A 17,055-nucleotide genomic window follows, 5' to 3' on the forward strand; every position below is an offset into this window, starting at 1 on the left:
TATATATATATATATATATATATATATATATATATATATATATATATATATATATATATATATAGTGGCACAGTCAAGTGAGAACGGTTGCCCAGAAGAGAAATCAAAACCACCCATAGCCGTCCACGTAGCCAGATTCAACGAATCAGATGTAATTATTTTAAAAGAATGACGCAATGGCATTTTCATAAATAACTCGAACTTTGGTGCAAAAAAAAAAATGTGTTATGAGTGCCAGTAACTGGTGCAAGTTTGCAAGTAAAAAGTGCAAGTAAAATTACTTACAAGTACAATTATTTTTACTTATAAGTGCAAGTAATTTACCTTGATAACATTTGTGCACCTAATGATAAAGTCTTTTGCATAAGTGCACTTAGTGATAACGTCTAGTGCAACTAATTATAACGTTAGGTGCACTTAATACATTTTACTTGCACTTAGGTGTACTATATTGATGCTTAGTGTACTTTTTACTTACACTTGTAATACATTTTACTTGCACTTAGGTGTACTATATGAAACTGATACTTGCACTTTTAACACAATTTGCTTGTACTTCAATGTTCAATTATTTACAAAAATGGCATTGTATTTTTTCTAAATCAGTGTTTCTAATCCATTAGATCTGGACATGTGGACATTGTGAGTGATTTTGATTTCTCTCTTGGGCGAGGCGTTCTCAACTAAACGGCCTCTTTTATATATATTTGCAAAAATCTCGCCTAGGCGTCGATTAATCCCCGCTTAGGCGCTAGGCACCGGTCGACTGCCTAGCGTATCACCTTAAATGGTGGTCTAGGCGGCTGGCCGGCTAGGCGACCGCCTAAGCCGCCTAAGCACCGCCTTGGCCACTTAGGCACTGACTGCCTAAGCCCCGTAGGCACCGACTAGTCAGCCGATTAAAACTATTGTTCTTTTTTTTTTAATGGGTTAATTCACTAAAAAAAAAACATAATTTTGAGCGAAATAACCCTAAATTGTACAAACTCTAGATATTTTTTAGGTTAATATTTAATATTTTAGTATTAACTATTAAAAGTATTATATAATTTATAATTATTAGTCTTTAAAAAATTAAAAATACTTAAACAATTTTTTTAAAAATAAGAAATAAAATAAAAAAATAAAAACGCGGTGACAATTTGGTTGTTTTTGCATCTAGGTCAAATTTAAGGTGAGTGATTTTCTTTCTCAAAGTGCGTGAATTGTGTGCTTAATGCGATTAGTCGTTGAAAGCGTCAACTTGAAGCTTAAGGTGCGTGATTTTCCTTCTTAAGGTGCATGGTTTGTGTGTTTGAGGTGCGTCAGTGTTAAAACTTAAGGTGCTTCAACCTTAAGTTTTAGGTGCGTTATTTTCCTTCTTAAGGTGCATGATTTGTATGCTTAAGGTGCGTCAGTGTTGAAACTTAAAGTGTGTTATTTTAAAACTTTAGGTGCGTGAGTTGTGTTTTTTAAAGTTTTTTGTTTGTGTGATTAAGGTGCGTAGTTTGTTTACTGAAGGTGCACCATTTAAAAACTTTAGGTATGTGGTTTGTGTTCCTAGCTTAAAATGCGTGATTTATATATAAACTATTATGTCTTTTTTCTTTAAACCATGTACACACAATATTTTAAAATCAATTTTTGTTTCTATTGTATTTAAGTCATTCAACACAATTTCTAATCAATTGAACAAAATCACTCAAACTTTGATGCCCTTATTGAACACATAAATTTAGAACATGAGTGTAATAATGGACCATTAACAAGTAAATGTAAACTTTCAAGTAAATGATCTCTATATCTAGTGTTGAAAGAAACATATCTTTAAAAAAAAATTAAAAACACTTTATTTATTAATTCAAACACATCTGTGCCAAAGTCCGAACCAAGATCCGAGCCTAATCTGTGCCAGGGCAATCATTATTGCATGGACCATGGTCTACACAGCTGTGTAAACCATAAATAAACAGTACATTTTTAATGTACTAAAAGTACATTATTTTTGTACATAAAATACATTATTTTAAAGTACATTATTTAAATACTAAAAATACATTATTTTATATATACTATCAAATAATGTACCTTCAATACAAAAATAATGTACTTTTAGTGTAATAAAAATATACATTATATTCATGGTCCACATAGCTACGTGGACCATGATCCACACAATAATTTGCCATGCCCGGGGACAGGGTCCAGGCTAGACCCAATCTAGCCCCGATGAAGCCCAGGACCAGCTTCTTCCGGGCCAATTCAGGGTTGGTTCGGTCCTGAACCAACTGTGGCCACCTCTAACTCACTAACTTGTATATACAATGTAAATCAACAACATCAATAACCTCCCTATCGGATTCAATCTCATTTACATAAAAGAGGAGGAGATAATTAACACTGCAGTTAAACCTTAGATACTGAACTATATATAAATTGCTAATGAAATTAGTGATGCCGATGTAACTTGTATTCCTCCACTCTACCTGCATCCAAACATAATCACTTCACAATCAATCAACCCCAACGCTCGCGATCAAAATCTGTAGACTATGAAATTTGCAACAATCAACAATCAGAAAATGCAATCACACAAAAAGCAGCGAGCTAGCTACGATAAAAGCAAACAAGGAAGCTAGCATAATACTAAAGATATACATAAACTTATAGAGGAAAACCACTTGAAATTTGAAGACAGTATTAAACATAACAGTTGAATTCATATTTCCATGCTTGGTTAAGATTACGATCACAGATTGCGATTATGATTTATGGGTTATCAATTGCAAATAATCCATAATCAACTCCATGTCACTTGTGTAACCCATAAACTATCATACTTGATAAAGATGTTAGATTAATCAATAATCCCAATAATTGGAGTACATAGACTAAATCATCTTCACATTGCATCACTTCTGCAATGAAAATGCTTTTGTGGGGAGGGGCTGTTGGCTAGGAGTATAAACCAAATGGGAACTTTACATGACTATTACTCTACTACTAAAGATCAGAAATTGAGAGCAAATTATTATGTTCCACCAAAGGCAAAATAGGAAGCAAATGATTCACTTACATCTATGGTATAGGCCACTGGCTCCACCATACTGAGCTTGTTCCGGTGTCTGCGAACACAAAATTAAACAAATAAGCAGAGCTTTTAAAAATGGAAAAATTGCACTTTTCGTCACTAAGATATAGGATAATTGTAAAATTTTTCCCTATTTGTTAGTCGTGCTCACTTTTCGTCCCTAATCTATAATTGACGTTGCAAATTTTGTCCTTTTAATAACAGGTCGTGCTCACTTTTCGTCCATAAGCTATACTAACGTTGCAAAATTCGTCCCTAATGTTTTGTTAGTAAAGTGACAAAATTTGCAACGTCAATTATAGCTTAGGAACGAAAAGTGCAACTTTCCCTTTAAAAATTATACTTTCCCTAAGAGGACAACTTTCACTTTTGTTATAAGCTTAGACTTTTTATAACAAGTAACAGTTACGCTCCTGTTCATGTTCCCAAGCTGCGCTTTCCATTTTTTTTCTTTCTTAAATCTCTAAAAGGAGGGAATTAAAATTAGAATTAGAATATCTTGTTGATCTTATTTATTTTTGACATGCAGTTATTAATGTGAAATACACAGATATTTGCACTACTACAACCAACATGCACCAAGTGCTTTAAATTAGAAAAACTTGATAAAGTGCACTTTTGGTCTCTCATTATGCCAAAAATAGCTGAATAATCTAGCCCTTAGTTCACCAACAGTAGTGCAAATAGTTGTTCTCCATCAACAACCATTAAAAGACCATTAGAAATCCTAATGGGGCCAATGGTCTTTTAATTCTTGTTGCACCGGGCAATGAACTATGCTCAAATTTCTAGGAAAGGCTGGTTTTATCCACTGAAAATCAAACTCTTCAAGGTAAAAAAAACCTACTAAAAATCTCACTATATTTGTGGGGTGGAATGAAGGTCTTCTACATGTAAAAGTCAACCAGATTTGTACAATTGAGGGTGTGTTTGGTTGACATGTTTAGCTATTAAGAATGGGTATCAAAGTCATTGTTATTGTTTGGTTGACAGGTTTTTAGAACACTACTATGGGTTTTGATTACCCCTTAATTACAAAACTCATTGCCTAATAAAATAAGGGTTTCATTCCCTTCTTCCTCAACCTCTTCCCCAACTATTAATAACCATTCCCATTCCACCCTACTACCAAACATGCTGTTAGAAGATAAAATAACATCAGTAGTGTTAGAGTACTATTCTCCTTGAGCTATGTGTATTCTTGAGCTTTGTATAGTCTTGGGCAGCTCAGTCTTGGGCAGTTCAGTCCAGACTTTTCCCTTCCCCTCTGCCCATATATATGTTGTACACAGATCAGATTGAAGTGAGAAGTAATATATTGAATACACCATTTGGTGAGTTTGTTAACATGGTATCAGAGCCATGAGAAACTCTTGAAGCTCCTTCCTCCAGCTTCCTTCTTCTTCCTCCTCCCCACTGCAGAAAGCAGTTTCCTTTCACTGCCAAAGAAATTTTTTTTTTTCTTCCTCTTCTTCCTTGCTCCACCATCATCATCACCCATTCAGAAAGGTTCGCCGGCGTCAGGCGACCACGACTGGAGAGTTCGGAAGCAGTCCGGCCAGCGCGTGAAGCTCACGCGCCACCGTCACCTTCGGCCACCGCCCCCACGCGCCGGCGCGTGCGGCTTCTCCGGCTGCCGGAAAATTTTCCGGCTTGCAGTTCCAGTGTCGCCCAAGCCCTGTGACTTCATATCTGGACTTGGTTTGGACCATTGTCGCTCCGAAAATATTTGCTCTCTTCAGGTTCCTTCGTATCTCCTGAGGCTCCACATTTCTGGGTATTTTCATCTCTGTTTCTGATCTGTTTTTGTGGGTATGGCTGAAAATAAGTCTCTTGTCATATCTGATATTGTTCCAGTTACTTCCAAAATCACAGACAGTAAACTTACTGATTCTAATTACTTGGAGTGGAGTCAGGTTATTAAGCTTTACCTTACTAGTTTGGGAAAAGAGGAGCACCTAACTAAATTTGTGACTAAACAAGATAATACTTGGGTGCGGGATGATGCACGTTTGTTTTTACAAATTCGGAATTCTATTGATGATAGTATTATTGGATTCATTAGTCATTGTGAAACTGTTAAAGACCTCATGGATTATTTAGAATACTTGTACTCTGGAAAAGGGAATATCACCCGTATCTATGATGTCTGTAAGTCCTTTTATCGTGCAGAGAAACATAGTTTGTCCCTCACTGCATATTTTATGGAATTTAAGAGAACATATGAAGCACTCAATAAGCTTATGCCATTTACCGCTGATATCAAAGAACAACAAAAACAACGAGACCAAATGGCGGTTATGAGTTTCTTGGCAGGACTTCCCTCTGAATTCGACACTGCCAGGTCTTCTATTCTCAGTCACTCTGAAATTCCTACCCTGGCCGACATCTTCCCACGGCTTATTCGATCGGAGCACTCACAACCAAGTATACCACAACCAAGTATCCTTGGTCTTCCACCAAGCAGTGCTCTTGTTAGTCGTCATCCGAACAAAGGTAATTTCCAAGGGCACACCTCCGGTGGTATCGTGTGCCATTATTGCCATAAGCCTGGACATTTGAGGAGGGACTGCAGGAAATGGCTGAAGGATCGGGGAAACTCATTTGCCAATGTTGCATCCACACCTGAGACACCTTCCAAAACGATAACGGTTTCTGCTGAAGAGTTTGCCAAGTTTTCTCAATACCGGGATTCTCTAAAACATTCATCCTCTTCGGTCACTGCTGTTGCTGACTCAGGTAACACCACCACATGCCTTCTCTCCTCTTCATCCAAGTGGGTCATAGACTCGGGTGCCACAGATCATATGACAGGTAACTCTAGTCTATTCTCCACATTTTCTTCCCGTTCCCATAATTCACCTGTTGTTACCTTAGCAGATGGATCCACCTCCCATGTACTTGGGTCTGGAGCCATTACTCCAATATCCTCGCTTCCCTTAACCTCTGTCTTAAACTTGCCGAATTTTTCGTTCAATTTAATTTCAGTTAGCCAACTTACCCGTACCTTAAACTGTTCTGTTACGTTCTTTCCCGATCATTGTTTGTTTCAGGATCTTATGACTAAGAGAGTTATTGGTAAGGGGCACGAGTCTGGGGGGCTCTACATCCTTGACACCACAAGACTAGAGTCTGTTGCTTGTTCTGCTGCTGTCACTCCTAATCTAGCTCATCGTCGTTTGGGGCATCCTTCCCATCCACTGTTGAAGAAACTGTGTCCACAATTTCAAAATTTGTCTTCTTTACCTTGTGAGTCATGTGAATTTTCTAAGCATCACCGTGTGCATTTGAGCCCTAGGATTCACAAACGAGCAACTGCTCTTTTTGATTTAGTGCATTCTGATGTTTGGGGCCCATGTTCAATAACATCTAAACTTGGTTTTAAGTATTTTGTTACCTTTGTCGATGATTTTTCTCGAATGACATGGTTATATCTAATGAAATGTCGTTCTGAATTCTTTGGTTTGTTTCGTGGGTTTTGTGCTGAAATTGAAACTCAATTTGGAACTCGTGTCAAAATCTTGCGCAGTGACAATGCTACTGAATATTTCTCATCTCCCTTCACCTCATATATGCTTGAGCACGGTATGCTTCATCAGTCTTCCTGTGTTGACACACCTTCCCAAAATGGGGTGGCTGAACGCAAAAATCGCCATTTGCTCGAAACTGCGAGAGCCTTAATGTTTCAACGCGGGGTTCCTAAGCAGTTTTGGGCTGATGCTGTTTCCACGGCATGTTTCTTGATCAATCGCATGCCTTCTGTGGTGTTGAATGGGAAAACACCTTACCATCTTTTGTTTCCATCTAAATCTTTGTTTTCGGTTGACCAACGTATATTTGGTTGTGTGTGTTTTGTTCGGGATGTTCGTCCCAATATCACCAAGTTAGATCCAAAATCTTTAAAATGTGTATTCCTTGGTTATTCTCGTGTGCAAAGAGGATACAAGTGTTACTCTCCTGAACTTGGTCGATATCTTGTTTCCATCAATGTCACTTTTCATGAGGATGTTCCTTTCTTTCCTTTTTCTCCGGATGCTATCCATCCGGAAGACAGGAATGACATCTTGATGTACACTGTCACGACCTCTCTCTCCAACTCTACTCCTACTGTCCCTAACTCTGTTCCTACTCCTCCTGTCCTACAAGTGTATTCTCGTCGACCCCGTACTAACACAACTGCTCCAGCTCTGCCTCCTGCTTCCCTTCCTGACTCGGTGCCACCTCAATGCCCCGAAACCACCTCTTTGTTGTCTGATCCAATCTTGGAAGATGACGGACCAATTGCTCTCCGGAAAGGTAAACGCAGTTGTACTTATCCTATATCCTCTCTTGTATCCTATGATCGGATCTCCCCTGCATCCTGTTCCTTTATTGCTTCCCTTGATTCTATTTCTACTCCTAAAACCGTTAAAGCAGCCTTATCCCATCCTGGGTGGCGACAAGCTATGATTGAAGAGATGAATGCTCTGGATCAAAACGGTACTTGGGAGCTGGTGACTATACCTACAGGTAAAAGACCTATTGGGTGTAAATGGGTGTTTACTGTAAAAGTCAATTCCGATGGATCCGTTGCTCGGTTGAAAGCTCGTCTTGTGGCTAAAGGATATGCTCAAACTTATGGAATTGATTATTCTGACACATTTTCTCCTGTTGCTAAGCTTACTTCTGTCAGGATACTCATCTCAATGGCGGCTATTCATGACTGGCATCTACATCAGCTTGATATTAAGAATGCCTTTCTGCATGGAGATCTTAATGAAGAGGTTTACATGGAGCAACCTCCTGGGTTTGTTGCTCAGGGGGAGTCTGGGAAAGTATGCAAACTTCGTCGATCATTATATGGGCTAAAACAAAGTCCACGTGCATGGTTTGGAAAATTTAGCCAAGCTGTTGAAAGCTTTGGGATGATAAAAGGAAAATCAGATCACTCCATGTTTTACAAATGGTCCAAAACTGGCATTATCTGGCTAGTGGTTTATGTGGATGACATTGTCATTACAGGAAGTGACATTGAAGGGATTTCATCTCTTAAATCATTTCTTCATAGTCAGTTTCAAACAAAAGACTTGGGACCACTGAAATATTTTCTGGGTATTGAAGTTATGAGGAGTAAAACAGGTATACTACTATCTCAACGAAAATATGTACTTGACTTACTCTCTGAAACAGGAAAACTGGGTGCCAAACCATACACTACTCCAATGATACCAAACATACAACTGTCAAAGGAAGGGGAATTGTTTGAAGATCCTGAAAGGTACAGAAGATTAGTTGGGAAACTAAACTACTTGACAGTAACCCGTCCAGATATTGCATACCCAGTTAGCATATTGAGCCAGTACATGGCATCTCCGACTACTGATCATTGGGCAGTTGTTGAACATATTTTGTGTTACTTAAAGGGAGCACCAGGACATGGAATTCTTTATAAGAATCATGGTCACACAAAGATTGAGTGTTTTTCTGATGCTGATTGGGCAGGATCCAAGGAAGATCGTAGATCAACAACTGGATATTGTATTCTCTTTGGAGGAAATCTAGTTTCATGGAAGAGTAAGAAGCAGACTGTGGTTTCTCGTTCTAGTGCAGAGTCTGAATATAGAGCAATGGCGCAATCAACATGTGAAGTAATGTGGATAAACAACCTCTTGAATGAGTCTGGTTTCAAAGCTCCAATTCCTGCAAAGTTGTGGTGTGATAATCAAGCAGCCCTTCACATTGCATCAAATCCAGTTTTTCATGAACGAACCAAGCACATAGAGATTGACTGCCACTTTGTTCGTGAAAAGATACAACAGGGGTTAATCTCCACCGGATTTGTGAAGACCGGAGAACAACTCGGGGATCTATTCACAAAGGCCCTAACTGGGACTCGAGTTAGTTATTTGTGTAACAAGTTGGGCATGATTAACATCTACGCTCCAACTTGAGGGGGAGTGTTAGAAGATAAAATAACATCAGTAGTGTTAGAGTACTATTCTCCTTGAGCTATGTGTATTCTTGAGCTTTGTATAGTCTTGGGCAGCTCAGTCTTGGGCAGTTCAGTCCAGACTTTTCCCTTCCCCTCTGCCCATATATATGTTGTACACAGATCAGATTGAAGTGAGAAGTAATATATTGAATACACCATTTGGTGAGTTTGTTAACACATGCAAAATACTTTCACCAAAACCCATTACCATTACCAAGTATTTGATACCCATTCCAATTCCGATTCCCATATGAGAACCAAACACACCCTGAAATGATACGATAATCCAGCTAGCAGTTAATCACAGAAATCGGTATGCAACATCCCTATTAATTAAGTCAAATATCATTATTTCTTACAACTCTACCTGGAAAGGTCTTCCATGTTTTGCAACCTCAGGGACTGAATCTGAATATTACATTAATTTACCAAAAATAAAAAAATAAAAATAAAAAGACAATGAGAAAGCTTAGAAATATTACATACACTGCAATACAAGATTTATCTATAAATTTGTATGCAACATTCCTATTAATTAAGTCAAAATCAATTTGGTAAATTAACTCACCTGAAGCATGAGCGCCTTGTAGTTGATAATGGGGAACAGGTGGCGCACCAAGTGAACGAGACAAAACACTGTGAGGAGCAAGGTAAGAGAAAACAGAGTTACTACGTGTTGAGATACACCATCTACACAACTAATACCATGGCATCAAGTTGACAGACTCAGACTACCGTAAAAAAATTACCACCTGTTAGGAATTGGAGAAGTGTTTTCGAAGCGCATTCGAGGGAACCCTCTGTTTTCGAAATGAGGTGGAATATCTCTCTGCATATGAAGAGAGAAGGTTGCATTAAGAAGACATACATCTTAAGAAACGGTAACTAAATATTTGGATAACCAGAAGTGAAATTAATATTATAAAAGGTAACACAGGACAACAAAGATATTCTGAAAGCAATCAGAAACTTACCACAAGAGGGGGTGGCCGCTTGCTTCCAGTTAACAAATACTGACTCTCCATACTACTTGAACCTTCTCAAATTTATAAAAATAAAAAATAAATAAATAAAAATAAAAAAGTAATAATTGTTTGTCTCACACCAAGCATTTATTAACTAAGGATAGTGCATACGCAATAACTAATTTTTTACTGCTAGCAGAACAGTGTTTAAGCAAAAGGATAGAATTTCAATTGGATAAACAGACACAAGGAGAGAAACAGAGTGAGAGAGATAAAGAAGGAAACAAGAAATTGATGATTATGCACATCCAAATGACAAATGTTGGAAATAGATTTGTTATGGTTGAAATACTCAACTATTATCCATTCATGATATCTAGTTATCAACACCAAGAACATGCACTTAACAAATTTTTAGTCCTTAAGCAAAAACTGACCTACTTGGGGGAGACGAGGCAAGTATTGAAACAAGGATACACAATCAATTTTGGTTGCTTGTATAATGCTTAAATTTACCAAATACTTGCTTTAGTGCACATGAAGTGGCAAAAATGTGTATTACAGAATAGTTATGCACCTTGAGTAGATTGCCAATCAGCAAAGATAGTATCAAATTCAGAGTATCCAGATAACAATTTTCAGTACATTAGAGTGGGACAGGCACTGGGGGTAGAACTCCGATCCTCGAGTCAAGAAGACCCAAAGGTACGGTACAATCAACAATGATCACTTCTGCAGTATTGCCAAAGACCTTGTGGTCAAGCGGCATGAAGTGACTCTCCCAACTAGGAGGTCAAGGTTTCGAGCCTTAGTGGAGGCGATATTGACTCGTTGGACCTCACTTGGTTGAGAGAGTATATATGAACAGATACTACATGTAACAGGTACAATAGTACTCAAAAAAAAAAAAAAAGTACAGACTTACCTAAGTTCAAGCTAGATTGGGTCTGCCTGGTTGATGCCTGATGTCTTAAGAGCTGCAGAAGTTCATCAGTGGAGGAAGATGAAGATCCTCTATCAACTTTACTGCTTCCATAATCACTCCTCATGGGATTTTCCTTTGTGGTAGGTTCGTGCACCTTCAATATAGCTAGAATTCAATGAATTAAAAAAAAAATTGTCAGCAGTGCATTAATACATCAAATGGAGTCATGCAAAAATCTTATCTTGAGACAATTATACAACAATTTCATAATCATCCTCAGTCCACTAAAAAATTTGTTCTAGGCTTTAACGGACAATAGTATTAAATTCATTCTCTAAGATTAATACATAACTGGAGACATAAAGAAATCTTATCTTGAGCCAAATATAAAGCAATATCATAATTATCCTCTATCCAGCGAAATGAACATGCATTATTTGATTGTAACATCCAGGCTTTTCAGGAAGAATTGCAGCTACTCCCCCGTTCTAATTAACAAACTTTATAGTTTTCTATCACATAATGCATCCACATTGTAAGATCAACAATATAATACAGCAAGTATGGTCACTTCGGGAGTTTGAGCATTCCAGGGGTTTTTTCTCAGGCAACATAATGTCTAAGATAGTAAATTCACTATATTACAACTTTTGTTGGATGCTATGTAGATTGTCACAGATGCAATCTTCATGAAACAAAACAAATCTCCTCCAGAAACAAGACTAAATAATGGCATTAATTACTGCTCCTCTCAAATTTGCACCCTTTCAACAAAATATTAAAAATTAAAACAAAGAGTCATTTCCATTTTTGGTCCTACTGTTATTAGGGAATTGCCAATTTTAGTCCACTTCATTAATTTTTGCCACATTGCGACCAATCTTATTTAGTTCTTGCCTTTTTTAGTCCACCGTTAAAATTTTTGTCAAATGGCCGTCCAAAACAGGGGTATTTTTGGTCTTTTCATGCTTTGGTCATCTCCTTGACCCTTTGCAGCGGTTTTCCTTACACATTTTCATCCAATGAAGAGGTCCGGCGAAAACCATGGCTTTGTAATGTGGTTCACATGGCTTTCGCCGGACCTCTTCATTGGTTGAAAATGTGTAAGGAAAACCACTGGAAAGGGTCAAGGAAATGACCAAAGCATGAAAAGACCAAAAATACCCCTGTTTTGGATGGCCATTTGACAAAAATTTTAACGGTGGACTAAAAGTGGCAAGGACGAAATAAGGCTGGCCGCAATATGGTAAAAAATAATGAAGTGGACTGAAATTGGCAATGCCCCAATAACAGTAGGACCAAAAATGAAAATGACTCTAAAACAAATTACAACTACTGTGTAATGTAATATGGAATATAAAATCTGCCAAAGAGTGCCATCAACTTTTATCCCTATCAGTTGATTCAGTTCTGCTGAGTGGCAACTTTAAAAGTAGGCAGATACTCACAATGTGCTACTTTTCTTGTGTCTCTAGAAGGTTTCTTAATGGTAGGATTTGTGGCACGTTTGATTTGCTTGCTTTTAGGCATGGGCCTTGCAAGAGATACCTTCATCTTTACCTAGAAAGACATAACATAGAAATGTAGCTTGAGAAAGCATGTTAACTACATAACTTGAGAACATTCTATTTAAACAATGTGGAACCTCAGAGGCTAGCTTACCTCAGAACTATCACCATTCACTTCTTCATGTCTGAATGCCATGATACATGCAAGAGCGGCCTCACGGCTTGTATAGTTGACAAAAGCAAAATCTTTTCTTCTTGATGATGGAAGATCCTTTGAAATAACAACATTCTCAATTTCACCAAATCTCTTAAAATAGTCTCTCACTTTTATTTCATCCCATGATAGGGGTATATACTCAGCAAAAATGGACTTCACCTACACAAGTAAAAGTATGCCTACCATAAATTGATAGTCAATAATTGGAATGTAAATAAGAAGACATTAGGGGGGGGGGGGGNGGGGGGGGGGGGGGAAACAAAAGAGTGCGCAGGGTATTTTAAAAAACATATACTGAACATTTAGTCATTTTTTCCTTCTCCAACATTCACAAATAAAAATAAAGAGACATAACCACTTCATTACTAATCAAGTAAAATATTAAGTATTTATAACAACTTCATTACTTATTAAAATATTAAGTATAACAGTTACTTCAAATGCAGATGTATGATCCTACTAAACCTACCTTCTGCATTTCTTCTTCATTTGGTTCAACCAAAGGTTGTGCCCATGCAACTCTCACTTGCAGGTGCTTTCCAAAGACTTCCTTCTTTTGGAGCTTATTGAAAGCAATTTGAGCATCTCTACTGGTTTCAAGTTCAACAAATGCAAATCCCCTGTTACGCTCTGCGTCATTGGGATCGGCCATGACGGTAACCTTGTCTATTTTATCAATGCCAGCCCTCTCCAAGAGTTTAGCAACCTGTTCAAATGGAAAATTATTAAGGGCATTACATCACTCCAACCAGAGAATAGCAGGCTGTAATCAGCAAAGAGCAGAAAGACTTACATCTTGGGTCTTCCATTTCTTGTCAATATTACCCAAATATATTGTGTCATTGCCCTCAACAAGCGATACACCACACTGCTTTCCACATATCTGAGATTGGAGTTCCAAGGTCAAGAACATAAATCAATTGCATAGCATGTATAGCAGCTACATAAATTCATATCTTCCCAACTGGATCCTAACTATAAATACACAAAGGCAAGATGAGGCTTTCCCATTTATTATCTTTAGGGATAAGAAAACAATTGAAAGAACTTTCACAGAGAATCATAAGAATTTCACAAATACCATAACTAATGAGAATTATATCAAAATCTCACAGTAATGTTAAAACAATATAATTGTGAATATTCTTCCTTTGTTAGCCGATAACATGTCCATAGCAACAACATTATGATTTCCATAATTACAACTAGCTACTCCTTCAAGTGATGTGTCTTTTTCCTGGAATGTGAACACAGTATCACAAGTGGAAAATTGACTCAATTTTGAAGAAATTAACTAGAGAATCGACATTTGACTATCAAAAGTAAAGGGATTAGGACCGCAGCTATGATACTCATAACTTCACTTTCTTTGAACAAAATAAAAATAAATAAATACACTGCATATTTCACAGCATTTCAAGTATCAAAGATAACAACCTTACACAAAAACCCAGCTTTAATTTCTGTTGAACTGTATATGTAGAATGGCAACTGTTTAAATATCCAAAAAAACCTATAATATATTCAATAGGATGATGCACGTGCAGGCTCCACCAGTGACGGAGGAAACATAAAACTTTCCAGGGCAAAGAACAATGTTTTAAGCACTAAAAACTGAATTGCTTCCATCTTTCTATTAATCAAAATCACACATGAATATTGCGCCAACAGTGAGCCTGAGACTCACTTTTACATGATAATAGATACAGTACTCAAAAACACATAAGTTATATTCTTATAAATTAAAGAGGCAGAGCCATGCATAGATGAATAATGAATTAGTAATGGCATAGTTTGTTAAAGCAATGCTTACATGAAGAATTATATTTGTTACCTCAACTTGAGAATACTTAGATACAGCCTTCTTGGCATCAGCTGCAGAAGCAAACCGCAAAAAGGCAAAGCCTTTATTCTTTCCAGTCTCACGATTAATCAATAATCTCAACTCCATGACCTCACCAACATCTTCAAAAATTGGCCTAATGTCCTCCTCCTTAGTATCCTTGTCCAATCCCCCAATAAAAATTTGTGTCCTCCGTCTCCTCTTCCGCTCCAATGCCTCCATTTCCTCGCTCAATGTTACTTTGTCACTGCACTCTATATCACGCTCCAATACTTCCTTTACTTCCTCCAAGGCGCCTTTGGTTCTAGCCTCCTCATTCAATGTTGCTTTGTCACTCCATTCTACATCCCTCTCCAATACCTCCTCCAGGCTCCCTTCAGTTCCAGCCTCCACTACCAAACCCAATCTCCAATGTTCAATAGGCTTAGCATTCTCATTTACAGAAACACCAGTATCATCTTGTCTTACTCCTTCCTTTCCCACATTTTGATTCTCAATGGAATTCGAATTTTCCTTAACAACTTCTAATGGTTTCTCTGCTATAGTAAGATCAGACTGATGCATCTTCCCACTTTCTGGGACAGCATCAGCAAGGATACTATCTTTTTCAACTTCCATAGGCTGGGGCTCGGATTTGTTCAAATCCTCGTCTCCAGCATATGGTTTAACATTACCATCACCAGGCTTAGAATTCTGAATGTTTGAGGTAGAAACTTGCCGGCAGGGCTTTAAACTCCCAGACTCTTTAATTGTAATATCTTTCTCCAGCTCTACATTTCCAGTACTGCTGTTGGGAACCGATTTAGGTACTTTCTTCCTTACAATCCTCTTCACGATCCTGACCGTCTTCTTAACAACTCTCTTCCTCCCACCCTCTCCAGCCTCAATTGTCACAGTTTTAGTCGGAGTTCCGAGTTCAATCCGGACATTTTGACCCGCACTTGGTCGGGGCAGTTCTGAAGTCAGGGTCTGGTCTGGAAGTTCACTCATGGCGGAATCAATAGAGAGGATTTCTTTAGATTAGAGGTGAGGGGAGGCTGTGTTTGTAGAATTGTAGCCCTCCGAATCCGATTGCTGAATCTGTGGCGGAGTATCGTATCGAATCGAATCGAAGGGTTGACGGAGGAGAATTTTTTCAGTCTAGAGGACTAGAAGCTCCAACGGTGCGCCATTATGGCGTTCGGTGACGGTTGATGAATGATGACATCTTCGACGATTTCTGGTTCTCCAGTCTCCACTCTTGGTAATCGCTGACGATGAGCAATGAATTGGTACAGTATTTACGAAAAGGAAAAGGAAAATGATAAATGGACTAAAGGGAGTAAAATGTGTCTCATTTTATTGAATGGAAAAGAAAATCAAATTAAAAATTGTAATATTTTCAAAAAAAAATATTATTTTTTAATGAATCAAAGTGTAACATAAAAAATGAAGTAGAAAGTATGAGTATATTGTTGTAATTTGGCTTATCAATTTGCTCAGTTCTCGCGTGGTGATTGCCTGGTAATTGCTTGGAGATTATATATATGATGATGTAGTGTAGAGAAGGAAAAAGGAGAAGAACAAGAACAAGAACACAAGATCACAAAAGCTCTCAAAAGCCCCATCTTATTAATCTATCAAGATGTATATATATACAATAATACAACCCTTCATTTTCTCAACATAATGAAGGAGTTAGATAAAGGGCAAATGAAAAGTCTAAATATAATGGCCATCAATATATATATTTATAACACTCCCCCTTGGCCATTATTTTACCATACTCATGCCTCGTTAAAAACCTCGCTAGAAAAACTCTTTGGGAAAAACCTAGACGAGGAAAAGAGTACACGAAATATGTTAAACCATTGTGTTGCACCGGTTGCCTCATTAAAAACCTTAGCCTAAGAAAACCCAGTGGGAGAAAAACTTAGCTAAGGGAAAAAGAGTACAACCATAAGCTTTCCGGGCATAATCTTCAAGATTTCTAAGGTCTTCAAGACTATCTATTCAAGTGCACCTATATCAGTTGCCTCATTAAAAACCTTATTATAAGAAAACCCAATGGGAAAACTTATCTAAGTAAAAAAAGAGTACAACCATATGCTTTCGGAGCATAATCTTAAGGATTTCAAAAGTCCTCTTGGATTGTCCATTCTAGTGTAGCTAGAGGTTGTCGCTCCCCCCTGAAGATAACAATCTTCTAAGCCTACGCATTCCAATTTTATAAACATATTACTCAAAATTGGATGCAGGTAGAAACTTGGTGAACATATCTGCCAGACTGTTCACGAGGGCGAACTTTCTCAACAAGAATTTTACGAATCTTCTGGAGTTCATGTGGATAGTAAAACTTAGGTGCAATATCTTTTGTAAGGTTCTCATTAACAAACCTATTACTTGCTTGGGCAACACAATCTTTATTTGTCCACCTGGGACATTGGGGGTAAAAATATAGCATAACCAGTTTGGGACTTGGCATCATGGGGATTAAAATAAAAGAGCCAGTACCCAAGTAGCCCGCCAAAACCACGTATTGGTTTCTCACATAAATATCGTAATCTTTTATACCTC

The 17,055-nt window shown here is 37.8% G+C and overlaps 1 protein-coding gene across 10 annotated transcripts; it reads right to left on the reverse strand.

The window, feature by feature from the left end:
* Positions 1-2,097: 2,097 nt before the first annotated feature.
* On the reverse strand, positions 2,098-15,781 carry LOC115998625 (heterogeneous nuclear ribonucleoprotein Q-like). Of its 10 annotated transcripts, none has more exons than XM_031238237.1 (12): positions 14,491-15,781; positions 13,450-13,539; positions 13,126-13,362; positions 12,594-12,815; positions 12,380-12,491; positions 10,932-11,096; positions 10,016-10,077; positions 9,791-9,870; positions 9,610-9,677; positions 9,409-9,449; positions 3,056-3,104; positions 2,098-2,465 (listed from the first exon to the last, which is right to left on the reverse strand). In XM_031238237.1, exons 1-12 carry the CDS (start codon positions 15,487-15,489, stop codon positions 2,428-2,430), a joined length of 2,163 nt encoding a protein of 720 aa, XP_031094097.1. In that variant the 5' UTR covers positions 15,490-15,781; the 3' UTR covers positions 2,098-2,427. The 10 variants fall into 10 exon arrangements, with proteins under 10 accessions (XP_031094097.1, XP_031094095.1, XP_031094094.1 ...); XM_031238235.1 differs by having other exon boundaries at positions 9,794-9,870; positions 14,470-15,781; XM_031238234.1 differs by having other exon boundaries at positions 14,470-15,781.
* Between the last annotated feature and the right edge of the window lie 1,274 nt (positions 15,782-17,055).

Source organism: Ipomoea triloba, chromosome 12 (genome assembly GCF_003576645.1).
Source record: "Ipomoea triloba cultivar NCNSP0323 chromosome 12, ASM357664v1".
In the NCBI taxonomy this organism is placed as follows: Eukaryota; Viridiplantae; Streptophyta; class Magnoliopsida; order Solanales; family Convolvulaceae; genus Ipomoea; species Ipomoea triloba.